Raw genomic sequence first — 19030 nt, forward strand, 5'->3', positions numbered from 1 at the left:
AACGATCAAAGGGAAAATAAAAGAAAGTAAAGAAAAGAGAATAACAACTCGTTCTCGTGGAAAGGATATGTCATGACTTCAACATGTCATCGTCTGTTTAAAAACATGTCACGAGCCAAACGCCTTGGTTTAGCCACAATGGCAACCATGGGCGTAACATATTGGTATTATAAGCCGGCTCGAAATAACCCAGTGCCTCCAGTACCTTACATACCTCCACTTTTTGTTTGGGAGAGTATACCGAAACCAATACGGAAGCGATTCGCCACAAATACGATTACCGTTAATTCAGCAGCAGCAGCTCAAAATCAACCTTCGTCAACATCTTCAGAATTGAAACCGACCATACTGGATAAGGAAGAAAAAGCTTTTTTTACAATACAAGAAGAGAAAGATGGTATTATGTGGAGATTCATGACAGCAACCGTTATTGGATCAATTGGTACTTTGTCAAAATTATTTTTGGGCTATTTCAATGACACGAAAGTACACGGGCTCGAACAATTTTTGCGGATTTTGCAGGACCCACAACGTAAGAAAGGTATTCTTACTGGTATGTCAACGATTATATACTTCAACCGAGCAAAAGGGATAGAAATGAATGGTCAATAATGATACGAACACTTTTACATTAGTGTCTAATCATGAATCAGTATTAGATGATCCAGTATTATGGGGAGTATTACCTTTAAGTGTTCTTTTCTCACCCGAAAGAATGCGTTGGGTACTTGGTGCTGCTGACATATGTTATACTTCTGTGTACGTTCATTCATCCAAGTTATGCAACATAAATGAAGAATTGAAAGCATACTGAATTTCCAGAACAATATATAGCTTTCGATCTTACTTTTTCGTATTTGGTCAAACTATCCCTACCATTCGCGGCGCGGGCATCTATCAACCTGCACTAGATTTTAGCATCCATCACTTACAAAAAAAAGGCTGGGTTCATATATATCCGGAAGCGAAGGTATCTCAAGATAACAATGGAAAAATGATTCGATTTAAGTGGGGAATCGGACGAATTTTGATGGATAGCAGCAATGCTGTTTCTGCAGACACAATGTCAAATTCTAAGGAGATTGATGGCGACAATCGAGAACCAGTGATTGTTATACCGATTTGGCATAAAGGAATGCATTTGGTTAAACCGTTATACGGGACAAAGTTGGCACATGTAGGCAAGCCTATTACGATCGTGTATGGTGATCCTGTTTCGTATGGTGATATATTAGATTCTTGGAAGTTGGGAAAATTGACAAGAGAGGAAGCAAGGATCGAATTGACTCAAAGGGTATATGACGCGATAGAAAAGCTGCAAAAGGAATATGATAATAATACGGCAAACTCGTTATAGAAGCTTTTTTGATTTACTGTAAATTCTTTAATAAACTGTAATAAACATAGAACAAATTTACATTGTATTCAAATTGTAATAAGTGTTGAACTACGAAGTATAACTATAGATAAGTATATACCTATGCTTATTGTTTCCATAATTCGAGCTCGCAAAGCAGATAACAAAGAAATTTTTTTACAGGTCTACATGCTTAATAATTTTAATTATTCTGCTTAATATAGCCTACTTACACTATCGTAATACTAAGGATGGGAGAAGACCATCTATCTTACAAACGAATATCGTTTTTATGTACAAATGATTTTATAACAAGCATTATTCTTTCTGTTTGAATTTGATTAAAACTCTGAAACGAGACTGGCATTGGTAATGCCTCCAATGGCAATGATATATTGTATAATAGGAATAAAAGAAAAGCTTTCAGCTCGCAAAAAGTTTTGCTATGTTCACGTCAGTGTACGAAGAATATACCGTGTTTGAATTAGGTTTTATACCTTTACGAAATGATTTGGAGCGTTGAAAATGTTGCTTCTTTATTTCAACCCCACAATTTGACGAGCCAATCCTCTAAGAGAATACTAGCGGAAGAAGAACTGTTGTGCACCATTTTCTCTGTCTAAAAAGTAGTAATAAGGAAATAAACGAATGGTAGGAGCATCAATAGCACATTTTAAGATTTGATACTTTACTGTGTCAAATTAACTTTAACTAACCGACAACGATGGATGCTGTGCGATGACATTTTCCTATCTATTAGAGAAAGACGATTAAGAGCCATGCTGAGCAAAACTTTGAGATAAACTTCATTCAGAATATCAGCATAATACGATGACTGATATAAGTATTAATATCATGTTGGGGAGCAATTTCATAACGAAAACGATCGAGGTAATGGTGCCCTGACTATTGCTGCAAAAAATGTCAACGATCCTTACATTAAGACTATTATTATTTTCGCCAAGAGTGATTTTCTACCGTAAATGATAAAATAAATATAAAATTCACATACCGTTTATAACTTATTGATGTATTCTCATCGCTAAATGCTCGGTTTTTGTGATAAGCGTTCTTTTGCTAAAAATAGAAACCAGCCCGCTGAATTGATTTGAATCATTTTACTGAAACCCTAATTTCCTCTTCTTTCCTCTTATAATCTACTATTTCATAACGGACATCCATAAAATATGCTTAAAAACTCAACTTGGTGTAAGCTATTACGCGCACATGAGAATCTTTAAACGAGCTGAATTCCCGTTAACTGAATGAATTTTATTTGTTGGGAATAATTTTAGGCCTTGATGAAACAAATCTAGCTAACTTCGGCTCTGAACTGGAACGAGAACATCGTAAAGCTGAAGGAGCCTTAGAGACAGCATGGAATTATGAAAGTTCGCCCATAGGTCATCAAATGTAAGTTCTGTAATTAAGTTTAAATCCAAATTACAAGTGAGTAATAAATGCCCCAACGAAAACAAACAGTGGTATGTGGATTTGGAGAGTTCAAAATTTCAATCTTATAAAGGTGCCTGAAAAGCAAATGGGCTACTTCTACGATGGTGACAGTTATGTTATTCTTAAGGTAAAGGCAGAGTAGCTTTCTAACTCAATTAGAGAAACAATGACTTACAGCAAAACATGTAGACAACCAAGAAGGAAAATACAGATGGTTTCATGCATAATATTCACTTTTGGCTCGGAATGGAAACAAGCCAAGATGAAGCCGGTGCAGCCGCTTATAAAACCGTAGAACTTGATGATTGTGAGTAAGCATTCCTTTAGAAGAAAATTGAAAGAAAGTATAATATATGGCACGACAAAACTTGTCTAACGTTTGACCATTCAAGTTCTTGATACGTATGCTACTCAACATCGTGAAGTTCAATTTCAAGAATCTTCTTTATTTAAAAGTTATTTTCACACATTAACTTATTTGAAGGGCGGATTTGCCAGTGGTTTTAATCATGTTGAAGAAGAAGAAAGCATTCCTACACGTCTTTTGAAAGTCCATCGGCCCAGACAATTGGCAGGCTCACGTACCAGAGGCGCTGTTGTAATTTCCGAAGTCACCCTCAGTTACGAAAGTCTTTCTTCAACTGAAGTCTTTGTATTGGACACAGGAGATAAGATTTATCAATGGCAAGGATCCAAAGCTAACGGAATTGAAAGAGCTAAAGCAGCTGAATATATTTCCCAATTGATTTCTGATCGCCATGGAAAAGGAGAAATGGTAGTTGTTGAGCAAGGCAGAGGTAGCGGTGAACGTGAATTTTTTGAGGCGTTAGGCTCTAATGGCCCCATTTCGGATGAAGAAGATCAAGACTCCCAGGATAATGAGCAAGCAGAGGATATTCTAAGTAACAGGAAATTGTTACGTCTCAGTAGTTCCGGACCTGTAGGTTTGGGACATTTGAAATTTGAAATGGTTGCAGAAGGCAAAATTACAAAAGATATGTTTGATACCAATGATGTTTTCGTATTTGACGTTGGACATCAAGTCTATACATGGATTGGACGCAATGCCAGTCGTAAAGAGAAGAAACATGGCTTGGAATATGCACAGAACTATATTAAGAGTCGTGAAGGAAGATCTGCTTTTACACCCATTTGTCAGGTGGTTGAAGGTGGAGAAGATGACTTATTTGAATCTAGTTTAGAAGGATGGCAAGGATGGTAGTAGTTTTATATAAGAGGCTAAGTTACAACTATACCATAACACTGTATCGAAAATCTATAGATTAACCATTAATGATGTTACGATTCCCAATATATATTTGATATAGCATTTGATATTTTTGAAAAACTTATGGAACTAGTGCAGATAAATACAATCGAGCAAAAAGTTCCATAGGAAATATTTTATGAAATAAAAGGAAAGGATGCAGTAAAAGGACTGATTTCAATAGTTCTGTGCTAGTAAATTACAATATCATAGCCTTTCAACCGTGTATTACGACCATCGGCCATTAACCTAGAACGACTTGGTGAGAAAGGAGCGGCAGAATACTGAGACACAATTAAGACATGCTGCTACAAAGGTTGCTTATGTAAACGATTACATGAGTACAAGTCTCCAGAGACCGCCAGCGAAAAGACCAGGGGGAAACAGAATACAGGCAATGCACTCCCTCTTTGCTTTTGAGATTGAATGGTGGGTAATAACTAAACAAAGACATGTACTTCTTATATACTTTGACTTTGAGTTTAGTTTATTAAGCTTTACGAGATAAAAGCAAAACAGGTTATTAGCAACCTTATCTCGGCTGTAAATGGTTGATTTTCAAAACTCCTTTTCGATTCCAAATAAACGTATACGGAAGAAACATTACATAAATCATTTCAAGAACAATCGTTCGATCTTAGGGACTTTACATTGGCTTAGTACTTGTCTTTGTCCAAGTCATCCTTAGTAATGTTTTAAGGTAAAGTCATCGCTATCACTTGCACCACAGAATCCTTAATTGTGACATTTGAATACTCTGTGGGCTACTTTTGGAAGGTGAAAGTGAATGGAAACACGATGAAACTGACCGTCGCCTGCATTGGCAGCGATCTCTCGGTACCTCTTTGCCACTCAGGAGCAGGAACGAACTTACGATAATCCTACCAGTCAACCTTCAAGGTGAAAATGCAATACAATGTATCTTTTTTTTTTGTTAAGGAAAGCAAACTAGTCTCGGTCAACTGTATGTACCCTATTACAGAATGCACTTCAGGTAAACAGGACTTTGAATGTTCCCGTGCAAGTTTCGACAAGTACGGAAAGTCCTTTAAAATGCAAAGAAGTATCAAAAGTTTTTAAGAGTTAACACCACCTCCGTTCTATTTATTTTATTTTTCATTTATCTATGCAGTTGCAGTAATTAGAAATGGCTTTTTATAAGCCAGGTATCCATTGTATAGCGAAGTAGCTAAATTTAGCAATATTTTACGACTCCATCCACTTGAAGGAACCCATCAACAAATGTTTTCTTGGTAGTCTGCCAGGCGATGGTGATAAAATAGTCAACTTACATCTTTCTTCATTGACATCCGATCTACAAAAAATAAAATCCATAAGGTCTTAAGCTCTGCTTTTCCCAACGTAAAACTAGCTCATAAATTCGTCTTATTATACATACACATATATAAAACCTGTCACGCTACACTCCAATAATCCATTCTCCGGTTCATCATCATCAGCATTTAAAATAGCCAAGATTGAGTTAAAGCACATGTCATAATTGTCTACTCTGACCACTTGTGTTTCGTTTGAAGATCCCTCCATTCCCAGCGGTAAAGCACTGGTTGGAGCTATCACATCTCCAACTCTCCATATCTTAACATCAGCGTTATTGACCAGCATGCTATAGGGTGATAATTCACATTTGGGCGTGCCATAGAAATACTCGCGGATTTTTGCTCTTTGTAGAAGAGTTTTAAATTGTTTGTCTCTTTCAACCACACCGCCCGATTTCGCCAGTTTCACTACAGATACATTTTGATTTTTATATATTCTAGACATGTCGCTATAAAGTCTTTCATGTCCTAGAACAATTAATGCATTCACTATAATCGGAAGAAATATGTCAGAGGTCTAGAAAAATAGCGGAAACCGTGTCTTCTTTCTCAGGTCTACTATTACTCATCTTTCCTTTACCTTCAAATTGTTCTACTATATGTTGTATTATGTCGTATCCGACTTGATCTATTAATCCTGCTGTATCGATAATAATGCCGGAGTTGCGACATTCGTCATCCATGGCCATTCTTCTTTTTACTGCTTCTGCTAGCTTCGTTGTAACTAATTTATACAGCTTGACATTTTCGTCAGGGCTTTCAAAACCGTAATAATAAGCTAGAGGCATGGTAGAAGAGCCCATCGATGCAGCTGTCGTAGCGGATGATCCAAATCCTTCCTCTACATCAATGATATTACTGATAGAAGTCGCTGTTAGTGTGCCTGGCATTGTAATAGACCCCTTTGTTTTTCAGTATATTTTATCGAACATGACAGAGTAGATGGTTAATAAATGTGCAGTTCTAACAGATGGACATGCAGACAATCAAAAAATGTTAAGACTTACTTCAGTCGTATCCAAAGACACATAAATAGGACTTCCTCCTTGTTTAAGCGAGTAGCTCACCAGTACTTTACATAGGGACGTTTTGCCTACGTCATGTGGCCCCACCACCAACACGCGTGGACCTAACTCTCTTTCACTTTTTGCTCTCTCTCTCAATTGTTCTAACGCAAGATGAGTATTTAAATAGCTGGTCATAGGCGTCTCGCTAGCGGTATATTCTACAAGGCAAGAGCCGTTTACTTCCAACGTACAACCGTGCCAGGTGTAAACAGCTGCTTTTCTTCCTGAAAAAGTGTATGTGTTGCCTACTGCTAATTCGGTACCGAAGATCTCAGCTGTACCTTCAACAAGTTTGATTTGAACTTTGTTCTGAAAGTCAACTTCAAATCGGTATTCATGATCAGGACCCAATTTAAATTCACGACTCATGCTGTTAGAGCTGCTTTTTGCGTTTGATTTGTTGTCGAAATTGTTTGAAATTGAAGGATCTTCCTGCATGACAAACGTAAAGGCTTAAACGAAAGGTACATCCTTTGAGTGATTCCTAGCATATGGTGTTGCTTTTTTTTTAAAACCCAGAGCTCTTTGTCTGCATTTACAGTTTTTTTTTTCCTGCCTTTGCATCTCGTTGTTCGACCCTGGAGTTCCTGCTTTTGACGGGCCAAAGCAAATTCTCTCTCCATTTCAATGTTGTTCCTTGTACGATCAGTGACCAGATTTCGCTGTAGTAACTCCATTAGATTGGCTACAGCAGCCACTACGAGGACGCATTTTACATGTAGCGCCTCTAATGCTGCTACTGCTGCACGAGTTCGATTTGCACCAAGCCCTACTGGATACCTACATTTAGGTGGTTTAAGAACAGCTTTATTCAATTATTTCTTAGCAAGGAAAACTGGTGGACAATTTATTCTTCGTATTGAAGATACTGATCAAGTAAATTACTTTAGTTCAATATATTGTCGCATCTATTTAATGTGAGGGAAGGGCATAGAGCCTTGTTATATTCACACAGAGTAAAAATTCTTAGAATCGGTTTGTGGAAGGAGCTGTCGAGAATTTGTTAAAAGTATTGGATTGGGCGGGTATTTCTTATGATGAAGGTTAGCTACGGCAATAGAAGTTTTTTATTTTGGTTGTACTTCATTTCTGATACTAGGGATTAGGATGACTGATGAAAATGATGTGTATTTTTCTATAATCAAGGTCCAAACAAAGAAGGACCGTATACACCATATTATCAAGTAAAAGAAAAAAAATTAAATAGAAGCAGTAATGGCCCTTCTATTGAAATTAACTTTTTCTCTTCTATACTCCTCTGTCGCAATAGTCCAAACGAACAGATATTTACGTACAATATGCTCATCAACTATTGAGTTCAGGACATGCATATCGTTGCTTTTGCACACCCGAAAGATTAGCTCAAGTAAAAGAAATGAGGCAAAAGAATGGCAATTTTATATCATATGACAAGCATTGTTCTTTTTTGAGTGAAGAAGAAATCCGACAGAATCTGGAGAGGAATCTGCCCTACACTGTTCGACTAAGGGTAAGACATAGAGACAGTAATGAATTTGTTCCTTGAATAGTAAGAAAAAATTAATGGGATAATTTATTAGATACCCTACGAAGGAGTGACAGAACATCAAGATTTGGTTTATGGCAAAATCAAGTTTAGCAACAAAACCATAGATGACACCATTCTTTTGAAAAGCGATGGATACCCTACGTACCATTTGGCCAATGTAGTTGATGATCACCTGATGAAGATCACACACGTCTTGAGAGGCGAAGAATGGCTTTCTTCAACATCGAAGCATCTTTTGTTATACAAAGCATTTGGTTGGCAACCGCCGCAATTTGCTCACTTACCGTTGTTGTTTAAGGCACAAGGAACGAAATTGTCAAAAAGAACAGGTGATGCTCACGTGGAGGATTATATAGAGAAAGGTTACCTACCGGAAGCGGTCAATAACTTTGTGGCATTGCTAGGCTGGAATCCCAACACAGATGATGAGGGCTTATTTACTATGGATGAAATGATTGAAAAGGTAACGATCGAATCAGTGTGGTTGAATTAAATGGAAAGGAAGGACTAAACGTGCCTTCTAGTTTGACATTAAGGATATCAATCATTCAGGAGCTATTGTCGATCAACAAAAGCTAGATTGGGTCAATAAGCATCATTTGTTGAAAAGAGCGGAAACACCTGAAGGAATGGATAGTTTGGTTGATATTCTAAAAACTCCAGTTCATGAACAATACCAAGGCCTTTTAAAAGGAACGAACGACGAGTATAGATTGAATAGAAGCTATTTGAAGAAAGTGATCAATACTGTAAAGGTAAGGATCGCAAAACGATGGAAGCAATATTAAAACAAGCACAACAACGTAAAGGGAAGAACTGAAATTTCAATTCCTCTTTTCATAAAAGGAGCGTATCCGTAATATTTCAGATATACCTCGATTATGCTATTACTTTTTCAAGGAGCCTGATTATGAAACAAAAGATGCTATTGCTCTTAGGAAGAAAGTGAAGCAACCCGCTCTAGGTAAGAATGTATTTTGACATCCCCTATTAATGGCTTTCTTGCAGTTATTAAATGCTGTTACATCTGAATGTAGATCTAGTTTTGTCAAATGAATTCTCAGACAAGTTAAAAACCCTTGACGCATTTGAAGCAAAGATTATAAAACCATGGCTAATTTCATTGGCAGAGAACCATAATCTCAACGTTAATCATATTATGATGGCCATCCGTTACTGTATCACAGGTACACAAGTAGGGGCCGGCATAGCGGAGACAATGGAAACTTTGGGAAGAGAAACTGTATCCCAACGATTACAGCAATTACAAATCAAATAAACCACATCAAAGCTTTCTATTCTTAAAGATTGTTGTTTATTGTCCATGCTAAATGCATTACAAGTTGACAAAAAAAAAGACTAGCTACACTTATTGGGCAGTCAAGATGTCGGAGTCACCGGCATCAGTAATAGAGAGAACGCTGCAACGGAAAAGCTTACCACAAGCAGTACCGAGATCGATGTTGTTACCGTTGTAGTGGTGGACACCAGTCTTGGACAACATAGCATAATATTCAATCTCGGACTTACGAAGAGGAGGACAGTTACCAGCAATAATAATCAACTTGGCTGTAGAAAGAACATAAATTATGGTTGATTAGATCACGGTTCGGGGGTACATTCTCTGCCCAAGGGACAAGAACGACTACTATGATTTTTTGTGGGCTCCTGCCCCCCGATGATGAGATAAAAAAGTAGTCTTTAGAACTTATATAAATGATACATTACCCTTTCCTTGACGAATGGATTTCAATGTGGACTTGTAACCAAGGGTGTATTTACCAGACTTCATAACGAGCTGGATACGAGAGTTGATAGATTCAGCATTCTTCTTGGACTTGACGGGAGCCATCTTTAATTTTTTGGTCTTTATTCTGCAAGAACAATATTATGTGTTGGTAAATCCTGAATGTTTCGTAACTATATTACTGTTCCCGTTGCTGATGCTGCAAACTGAACACTTACAAAAAACGTACAACACGTAAAAGAGGAGGAGTCAACCATACCGCTCTAGCCGAAAATCAATTTAAAACGAAGAAAATTTTGCAGTGAGGAGTTCTAATTGGTTGAAATAGCCTAAGCCACGACAATGGCGATTGAAGTAGACAATTACAATAAAGGGCTGATTCAGAATTTTTAATAGTGTTATAAAAACATTACAATAGCCCCAAGTTTTGAATTGCGTTCACCTCTGATGGATACGGAGGCAAATACATGACCCTGTATTCTCAACTCCCAATTTTTCTCATCATGAGATGTGATTTGTAACTGGTACGATTGTCCATCAAAATATAACAGCCCTTTAGGCGTTTATCTATATCCATAATGTCAAGTAGTTCGTTCACAAACTTTATGAAATGAGCCGCAGTGGTGCCTTTGGAGGGTTTTTTATTAGCTTCTTTATCATCAAGACCTTCAACATAGACATAATCTTCTGATAATTCACCTTCTCTTTATTTGCTCTTTGCAAGTTTTCTCTTTTTTGATTTCCGCAGGTTTTAGAGCCTTCACCTTCCTTGGTGAAGGAGGTGGAGGGAAGTTTCATTACCATATAAATAACACTGAAGGAGTGGATAGCATCGATAATGGCGTGAGATGGAGCACGAGCCCTATCAATTTCTACAAAAGCAGGTATTCCTGTAGTTGTCCCTTCCCAGTTGCTCCTCTTATTAATACAAAGGCCAACCACATCACTGGAGACGTTTTTCTTTTCTTTTTTTCTTTTGAGTCAAAGGCGGAACTAAACGCTGGCAGATTTTTTAAAAGAGAAACGATTAAGACATGGCCTTGCCTTTATTACAATACTTTGAGAATTTATTTTCTATTAATATTGCTTCTCAACCCACAATAACTGAACATTTGCTTATTACCCACTTGTCCTCAAGAACAGTCAACATATACCAACACTTCTCACTAAAGTCGTGTATTGTAAGAGGTAACTCATAATACTAATATTGATTTGCGCTTTACCAAGAAGAATTAAACCGTATGCTACCACATGAGCCCAACTTCATAATGAGAAAGGTAGACCTATTAAAAACGACGTTAAGTTTATTCAATTTAATGATCTTGAAATTTGAAAATAATAATTATCTAATGAGCTCTTCTTGATATCTCAAACAGAAAGTTTGATCCTCACAGGGTTAACCAGCGTGAAGGTGAGAGCGAATCAACCCCAGAAAGTAGCCCCCAGACTCGCCATAGGGCAAGGATAGCGAAGACCCAGTAAAGGTAAACGGTACATCCTCACAGCCAGGTGTGTCCACTACTGAGCTAAATACATTTTCCATTCCCAAAGAGAGGGATTTCCTACAAGCAAGTTCAAGTACATCCTAATATTTACGAAACTACAATGAAAGAAAGAAAAGTAAAAGTGTCTCTAAGAATTATTTTGGTTGAAAAGAAATGGTGCACGTATAATTACCATTTTTTCCTTTACCTCTCTAAAGTTTGCATGTGTGTTTATTATAACACGAGTATTTCGACCAAGTATAATACTTAAACTACTTTAGTTTTATGAGATATATTAACATAATGTTTGTGACGGATAAAAAGATGTGAAGGTGGGCTAGAATTACCTTTCTACATCCATTGTAACCTCAAAATCTTTTGTTATTTAAGTGATACAAATATTTCAAAGAGGTAAACATGAATATCCTCATTCCTACCTACTACATAAGACTGAAAGGGCACCTGTGTCCAACTTTCGAGACTTCTTGTCATTGGTTGATTCAGTGAAAACTACTTGACAGTCAGAGTTTCCATGCTACCTAAATCACTCTTAAATTTTGTTAATTATATGATAATTCACAGAAATTGTAAGTATTATCTTTTGATGGCATCATCTAGTCCTATTCACTAAGCTTTTTGACGTAGTACCGTACGGACCAATGCTTGAAGTGAAGGTAAAACAAGTCAAGAAGTATAATTCTATCTCTAAAAGTGATCGTCAAGCTATTGGGGATATCCCTGATTTTTCATTTATATAATCGAACAATGAAAGTGGATGCGTTGAGATTGACCTTTCTGGTATTTATAATCCTCCTTAATGTATAAAACAATGAATTAGACACAGCTCTAAATACTAGGCGCTTTTTATTATTATGAATCATAAAAGCGCTGTACACGTCCTCTTGTACTCCAAAGACATGCGTGTATATAATACTGTATTCTTACCGTTTGAGGGTTTTGGAAAGGAGTATTTCCTGAATTTTTTTTTTTTTTTTTTTTTTTTTTTGTTTATTTCTCTTCTTTTCCTTATATCATTTTCTTTTTAAAAAACAAACATTCAGTTTGCCATGAACGCTCTCCTTTCTGCTTTACAGTGTATAATGAAAGGAGTAAGAAGACTCATTCCACCTTTCACTTTATATCAATTAATAAGTCGCGTTCACTAAATCAAGAACATAACAAACCACAGGTATCACAGCCTTTGCTGGTAATGGATGTAATTGTACGAAGGTATATCAAAGTACCAAAAATGATACGTGATGTCTGCTGGAAGCTGATCATTGATTCATGAAGAAAGTTGAATAAAGCATAACTCAAATTTGCCGTTCATCTAAAATTCCTTACGACTGGTGTAATAGGCATTTTGTGGCGTGCCTTGAAAAGAAGAGAAGCAACCGGTGATCTCCTCGCTGTAACAGTAGATGAATATCGAACATCACGTATTTGCAATTGCCGTCGCTCAGACACATTAAAAGCATTAGACACCGTACATGGGTAGTATCTCTGTTTACAAAACATGTAAGATATCATGGAACCGCGATGTCGATGCAGTAAAAAACATGATGACTATCAGCATTTCTATTTGGAAAGACAAGGAACGTTCGGTCGAGTTAAGCTGAAAAACAACATCTTCTTCCATTTATCGCCAAAACGAAACTGGCTCGCTTTTTATAAGAATGTCTCCATTTTAGTTCAACTCCAACTCCAACGTCTTTGGTAGGGTGTGCCAAACCCGCCCAAGTATTTATGACTCTCTTCGCGGATATAATAGTAGTAACGTTAATAAGCCTATTTCTAAATAATTCTGCTACTATCCTTTGAAATAGTTCCCCATTATGTATTAGTCCCATAAAAATATAGATATAATATTAAATCGAACTTTTTTCTCGCTAAGGAATTGAGCGCCAGTATCACTTGTAAAGAGACTAACATAGCTTTTGAAAGCTCAGTCATTGAAAGAATCAGTATTATAGGTGATTATGGGTCCCGTATAGCACGTCTCCAAAATCTGGTTCATTCTGCCCAGTTCTATCGCAGCCTTGTCTAAACCCGAAGCTACAAAACTGTAGCTGTCCAACCAATTAATACATGAAGTTCTTTATTATGGTATAGTTTTGATATGTATATTGTTGTAGGAGGTGTATTAGTGCAGTATTCACATCTTTTAAGTGTAGTACTTTTTTGCAATAATGACGAATATCGCAATAAGCGCGCATAAAGTCATGATAGAACTAAAAAGAATAATTGAACGACTGGATGGAAATTTGCCTTTTGTCATGGATTCTTGAGAATGAAAATAGCGCATGCAAGCAAATACTAAATAGACCATCCCCATAGAGATAAAGACAGTACCAATGCATTTTCCAATGAAACTATTTGTATCATCTTCATGCTGTTTGTTCAGTCGAAACAATTGGGCCATGCCTTTTAATTTCCACAAAAAAAAAAATTTAATGTATGCCCAACTTAAGATTTTTATCATAACCACAAAAATAAAGCATTGTTTCGTGTTACCTATACCAACTGTCATGTTGGATAAACTTGTACGAACCCAAGCCAAGTATGTACGCTCGTTGGCTACGATATTTATACCGAATAACACAAATTTGTTAATGCCGCGACTAGTAGTTGGGAATAATGTTATAACGTGTCAATGAAAAATACCTAGATGGTCACGAGCCACTCCTACTTTATTTTCTAAATATAAGGAAGTTGAATAATGACGTACAGTCTCTCTTAATCTATGTACAATGTCTTTTACAACGAAGGTGTGATGTGAAGATATAGACGCAGATCCAGAATAGACTGTATCATCGCTTTGAAAGGAAATATCATCATGATCAGCCTGTTCAGCTCCTTGAGTATTAGAGGAAGTACGATGCCGCAGATTTGGTATGTCTGTATTTTCCATACTTGAATAACTGTCGTGTTTTTGTGAAAGAAGTGGGCTTCTTGCCGTTGTTTTTTGCATATTCTTTGACGGAAAAGAATTCTTTGATAAGTATGAAACCTTTTTTTTAGCATGAAAAGATCCTTGAGTATATGAAATCATTTTCGACGGTCACAGATTTGACGATTAAGACAATTTACTTCTGAAACTATACAAATTGAAAGACTTTCGAATAGCATCGTCAATTCAAAGTTCATGTTCTCGAAGAGGCATTTTGTATATTCACAGCATATGCTCTTTGACCAAATTTGTTTTAACCTGTGTACTTTTTCTACCGTCAAGCGAACTAACATATGTCGAAAAACTTGAAACTTATGAATTGATTTTTCTTTATTCTCGTTATCGGCAGCAACAGTTCAACTGTCATATAAACAAATTCAATAGCCTACAGCTTTTGCAGGTTTGCTCAGCAACGATCTGTTAGCGTTTCTTATATCTTCATCAACTTGACTTGCTGAGCTTTCTACATTGCAGCATATTGTTCTTGTTGACGTGCGACACCTTCAGTTTGATGAAACTCTTTCAAGTGCATTTAAACACAACACATGTGTTTACAAAAAGAGGCTTGTACCCATACACGTACAGTCTTTCATGAGGCCCTATTTCAAAGAAGCCTCACAAGCAATTTCATTATTAATTGTCTTACAGTTCTACTATATTAAACGAGAGAATAAGGCTATTTTCTAGTTTTCTTCGAGTAATCATTCTTTACAAACTACTTTATCTTAGCTTGCTACTTGAATATCATATCGTTGGTCTCTGTTTTATTTAAATCTATAGTTAACTTCCCCTGATCAATTAGCTTCAATATACAACGTTTTAAGGCCGAAGTAAGTCTGTAAATTCTCTTCAGTCAATCCTTAATAGCTGTGATAATACACAAACCAGTCAATCATTACATCAGGGTCATGGCAAAAAATTTTGAATTTGCTGCAAAGAAAAGTTATTCTTGAATAAAAGATCAAGATTGACAAGTCATTTGATTGGCATTTAAGCACCACTCGTCGGCTTCTCCAGAATTAAAAAGATATAAGAACTGCAAACTTCAGTAGCCTTTGAAAAGATTATCATCTTTCGCCGAGCAGACATCCAGCTTAAGGGAAAGGGAATAAATTGGCAAAATGTATAGGTACTTCTTGTATTCAAGTTGAAAGTAGTAAGGTCCCCATATCATCAGTGCTCTTTCTACCTTTTTTTTTTTGTTGAGCACTCAAAGTAATGTTCCTCATTTATTGATCGTTAATCATAAGTGTCATTGTCATGGCTTGGTTGCTATTTCTCGTATCAAGCTATAGAAGAGATTTGTACAAATCAAGAAATAGTAACAGTAGACTTAAGCTATTTGGTGTTAGTGTCTTGCCATCTCCATAATACCAGCATTGACGCGAAAGAATGATCTAATTGCTTTCCAATGAAAACTATTCTCGATCCTTGTTTTTGTCCACTTCTTTATCCAATGAAGAAGTTTGCCTTCCCCGATATCTTTCAGGGTGAGAAGGGCATCATTGGCTCATTTTTCCTAGTGAAGCTGCCAAATCATCACACTTTCATTGAGAAAACTTAGTGTAGCCACGATTGCATACATTCGTACCAGAAATTGATTTTGTTGTTTGTATTGCCTCACGGTTTAATCAGCGGGGTAGTAAACGGTCCCTTACCCCGTTTGTTGAACTTTCCTCAATAGCAGATGTCAGCTCGACTTCAGGGGTCGGGAAATTCGGCATAACGCGATAAAAGAAAGATAAAAAAGGATTAAAGAGTTTTTGGACAAAGGCAACTCTCATGGATGCAGCTGCTAATGTAGTTACCAAATCAGAATAACCTGTTTCGTCTCAATTGTGATCAGAAAAAGTTCATTTGCCTATTAAAATCGTTCTAAAAAGACTGCTGCACACAAACAATCAACAATAACAAAGAGTCAGAATAGTTGCACAACACACACAAATCTTTTTTATTTTTTATTTTTTTAAGTAATCCCTTTTTTATATTTTTTCTTGCAAAAAGATTACATGTCAGCTCTTTCTTCCATCCATTTTTTTTCCCTTTAAAACATTGTCTCACACGCATACAAGCACATCTTTTTACTATACTATTCTACAACTTTTGTAACTGTAAAAAGAAGAGAAGTCGAGAAGAAAGAGAGAACAAGATAAGATTGACAATAATAGCTATGGCTTTGGCTACGTTTCCACTGTTAATTAAACGTTGGAAAAGGTCAAGAATACATCATGCGAATTATGCTGACTATATGCAACTGGCAGATTATGTAAATATTGCATTGTAATGGGTGTTCTTTTCCAACACTTTCTTTAGAAAAGGAAAGCAAGCTATAAAATATTGACTATTTCTATTCTTTTTTTGACTGCCTTATAAAAGCTATCAGAAGAATTATTCACAACTCGATTGAATGCCATCAACAATCATGTTTACAGAGAATTTCCTCATGTCTGGATCGACAGCATCCTATTTATTGTTGCTATTTTATTAGTGATTGTAGCGGCTGTGTTTTCTGTCGTTGCTCGTGCAGTCAACTTGTCTATGTGGTATCCCCTCATCATCCTGCTTGCGCCTGCTATTATTGCGTTCATCACAACTAGAAGAAGGAACGGATATTATGCTAAACTCAGTCAAGTACAGTGTAAAATATATATTGTTGCTTAAAAAAAAAAGAAAGAAAAAAAAAGAAAAAACGAAAAAGAAAGAAAAAAAAAAGTGAAAAAGTATACAAAGAAAGAACAAGCGTTGATAACTAACGCTTCTCTTCAATTTTAGTATTACGAATCACTTCATAGTAGCCTTAAAGAATTCAATTCATTGGACGTTACCAGACAGATAAAATGGGGCTTTCGGAGAGTTCGAGATACAGATACACCAGCAGATATGCATTTAAAACAGCCTCTCAACAAATACCATATCAATTTGGTTATTGAAGTAATACAAATAGATACAGAGAATGAATTAGCAGAAGAGGGAGAAATGCTTCCAGCTTATGAGACAGCTATGATGGATGTTGTACTCGATGTAGGGCCCGAAGTACAGCAGCTTCCCGGAAATCGATCAGAATATATCACTAATGATGGCCTGCAATTGACATTTTGTCTACCACCAGCTTACAGTGAAATTAATAATGATGAACGGAGATCACGAAACAGTCGCAGTAGCAGGAGTAGGAGAAGCCATAATGAAGAAGAAGCGGAATCAATTGAATTACAGCTAGCACCACCCACACAGCCTCCACCAGCCTATATAAATAGTGCTATCGATTCCGAAGAAGGAACGCCTGCTCCTCCGAATACAGTGAATAATTCAACTATCACAATGAATCATTAAATAGTTCTTAATCAATTTTGTGTATAAACTTGAACGCTTAAATATATATCCCCTTCTTTCTCAAAGTACGTTAATTCTTATTTGTTATATTATATCTCTTTATTTATTCTTGGCCTCCCATTCCAACCTTCAAAGTAGGACAAAATAAAAATCCACGCTTTAATCAGCAGTGATATACCTCACAAGTGTAACTAAACCATTCAATCAAGATCATCTCACTTGACTTTCATGACTATAATGAAGGAACAAGGCACAAATGTGAATATCCTATCGCAGGGTTATGCAATCAATGGCAGTATGCAATCTATATACAACTAACGCTCCGACTTCAGCTTTGAGACGTTCCCCTTAAAGTTTAGATTTAATTTGGTGTTATTTATCTATTCCAATACGTATTTAGAGGATGATAACACAAAAAGAAGAACTGCACGAAAATGAGTAGGATTTCACCAATACACGCAAACGATGATTTCCACTAATTTATTTAATGTATAGTTCCGTTAAGTTACTAAAACATGATCCTATACAAAGTTCACGACTCAATTGAGCAACATAGGACTGCCCATGTACGAATACCGATCCGCATGATTTAGTAGTTCAGCTATCAATTACTCGCTTTAGTTCCTCGGAGAAGCGGAATGAATTTGAGACACTCAGAAATATAGCTCTACTTAATGTAAATACATTTAGAAGCCTGATTTCCACTGATTTACACAGGAAAAAACATGTCTTGCCAAGAACCATATTTGTTGATTGGAGCATCATTGATCTAACGGAGAAAACATAACGACTGCTGAGTTTTTTGATCGCTTTGGAAGACGTGCAGCTGGGTCATCTACCTTTCTAGACACTTCAGCGCTCTTTTCTGGATCAATCAAAATATAAAATTTGGATAGTTTCTAATTCTTTATTTGCTTGGATTTACGCATTTGTATGATTTAAAAGATTTGTTTGGGGCGTCGTGTCTACTACATGTCTTTGAAAATATCTGGCAATAACATTGTCGCGTAGATTTTCTTCAAGAGATATGTCTAGATAACCATAACGTTATTGAATCTTGACTTGCCATCGAAGCTTTTATGTCCCTGTTTATCAAACATTTTTTTGGTGTTGCAATGAACTTTTCACCATATTATGTTTTTGTTTCTACATAGTTATAATCCAATATCGTCCAAAGAAGCCACAAATTTATTGAAAGAAATGCTTCAAATCAAACTGCGTCAAGTACATTGAGTTTTTTTGAAGTCATTTCATATAGCTACATACATCCGCTGTGGGCAGTTGGATCACCTACAAAAAAGGGGTTGGACAAGTGTTTTTTCCATGATAGCAGTAAGTTCTGTTTCATTGACTGATAAAGACCGTATGTAAATACATTCTACATTACAAGCTGGAAAGGAAAAGCAGCAATCCATAAAAAATGATTTCAGTTTTAAGCCAACGTAAAAAAAAGCAAAGATTAGAAAGAAGGACAAAAGCCAAAAAAGAAAGACAAAAGACCATGAAAT

The 19030-nt window shown here is 36.4% G+C and overlaps 8 protein-coding genes across 8 annotated transcripts; 4 read left to right on the forward strand and 4 right to left on the reverse strand.

Annotated features, from left to right (window-relative positions):
- Positions 1-402: 402 nt before the first annotated feature.
- BDF20DRAFT_812341 (acyltransferase-domain-containing protein) lies at positions 403-1357 on the forward strand (the record flags this gene model as incomplete). The annotated part of the gene is made up of 3 exons (XM_053076772.1): positions 403-553; positions 636-759; positions 835-1357. 3 exons carry the CDS (start codon positions 403-405, stop codon positions 1355-1357), a joined length of 798 nt encoding a protein of 265 aa, XP_052940175.1.
- A 1288-nt stretch (positions 1358-2645) lies between these two features.
- Positions 2646-4034, forward strand: BDF20DRAFT_810651 (uncharacterized protein; the record flags this gene model as incomplete). Its single annotated transcript, XM_053076612.1, has 5 exons — positions 2646-2770; positions 2840-2939; positions 3002-3083; positions 3205-3458; positions 3600-4034. Coding segments are annotated over 5 exons (996 nt in total), but the record flags the coding sequence as incomplete, so codon positions are not given.
- Positions 4035-5285: 1251 nt separating this feature from the next.
- On the reverse strand, positions 5286-6852 carry BDF20DRAFT_812600 (Pre-mRNA cleavage complex II protein Clp1-domain-containing protein; the record flags this gene model as incomplete). The annotated part of the gene is made up of 4 exons (XM_053076802.1): positions 5286-5394; positions 5479-5884; positions 5997-6318; positions 6424-6852. 4 exons carry the CDS (start codon positions 6850-6852, stop codon positions 5286-5288), a joined length of 1266 nt encoding a protein of 421 aa, XP_052940177.1.
- Positions 6853-7046: 194 nt separating this feature from the next.
- On the forward strand, positions 7047-9539 carry BDF20DRAFT_841593 (glutamyl-tRNA synthetase). Its single transcript, XM_053079456.1, has 8 exons — positions 7047-7359; positions 7454-7526; positions 7630-7667; positions 7754-7972; positions 8043-8474; positions 8536-8766; positions 8858-8975; positions 9049-9539. Exons 1-8 carry the CDS (start codon positions 7111-7113, stop codon positions 9288-9290), a joined length of 1602 nt encoding a protein of 533 aa, XP_052940178.1. The 5' UTR covers positions 7047-7110; the 3' UTR covers positions 9291-9539.
- Positions 9381-9863, reverse strand: BDF20DRAFT_810592 (60S ribosomal protein; the record flags this gene model as incomplete). The annotated part of the gene is made up of 2 exons (XM_053076607.1): positions 9381-9580; positions 9740-9863. 2 exons carry the CDS (start codon positions 9861-9863, stop codon positions 9381-9383), a joined length of 324 nt encoding a protein of 107 aa, XP_052940179.1.
- Positions 9864-13406: 3543 nt separating this feature from the next.
- On the reverse strand, positions 13407-13823 carry BDF20DRAFT_812829 (uncharacterized protein; the record flags this gene model as incomplete). Its single annotated transcript, XM_053076832.1, has 2 exons — positions 13407-13634; positions 13731-13823. Coding segments are annotated over 2 exons (321 nt in total), but the record flags the coding sequence as incomplete, so codon positions are not given.
- A 2338-nt stretch (positions 13824-16161) lies between these two features.
- Positions 16162-17714, forward strand: BDF20DRAFT_9981 (uncharacterized protein). Its single transcript, XM_053085450.1, has 3 exons — positions 16162-16458; positions 16569-16823; positions 16965-17714. The coding sequence occupies exons 1-3, from the start codon at positions 16363-16365 to the stop codon at positions 17520-17522; spliced, it is 909 nt and encodes a 302-aa protein (XP_052940181.1). The 5' UTR covers positions 16162-16362; the 3' UTR covers positions 17523-17714.
- A 281-nt stretch (positions 17715-17995) lies between these two features.
- BDF20DRAFT_841627 (uncharacterized protein) lies at positions 17996-18371 on the reverse strand (the record flags this gene model as incomplete). The annotated part of the gene is made up of 1 exon (XM_053079457.1): positions 17996-18371. A coding segment is annotated over exon 1 (164 nt), but the record flags the coding sequence as incomplete, so codon positions are not given.
- Positions 18372-19030: the final 659 nt, after the last annotated feature.

This window comes from Mycotypha africana (assembly GCF_025528875.1).
Source record: "Mycotypha africana strain NRRL 2978 chromosome Unknown BDF20scaffold_1, whole genome shotgun sequence".
Lineage (NCBI taxonomy): Eukaryota > Fungi > Mucoromycota > Mucoromycetes > Mucorales > Mycotyphaceae > Mycotypha > Mycotypha africana.

Excerpts from the sequence above, each read along its gene's own strand:
- BDF20DRAFT_9981 (XM_053085450.1), top strand. The coding sequence starts at position 16,363 with ATGGCTTTGGCTACGTTTCCACTGTTAATTAAACGTTGGAAAAGGTCA. Across the intron at positions 16,459-16,568 it reads ATATGCAACTGGCAGATTAT|CTATCAGAAGAATTATTCAC; the intron begins GTAAATATTGCA and ends GCCTTATAAAAG. Across the intron at positions 16,824-16,964 it reads ATTATGCTAAACTCAGTCAA|TATTACGAATCACTTCATAG; the intron begins GTACAGTGTAAA and ends CTTCAATTTTAG.
- BDF20DRAFT_841593 (XM_053079456.1), top strand. The coding sequence starts at position 7,111 with ATGTTGTTCCTTGTACGATCAGTGACCAGATTTCGCTGTAGTAACTCC. Across the intron at positions 7,973-8,042 it reads CCTACACTGTTCGACTAAGG|ATACCCTACGAAGGAGTGAC; the intron begins GTAAGACATAGA and ends ATAATTTATTAG. Across the intron at positions 8,475-8,535 it reads TGGATGAAATGATTGAAAAG|TTTGACATTAAGGATATCAA; the intron begins GTAACGATCGAA and ends CGTGCCTTCTAG.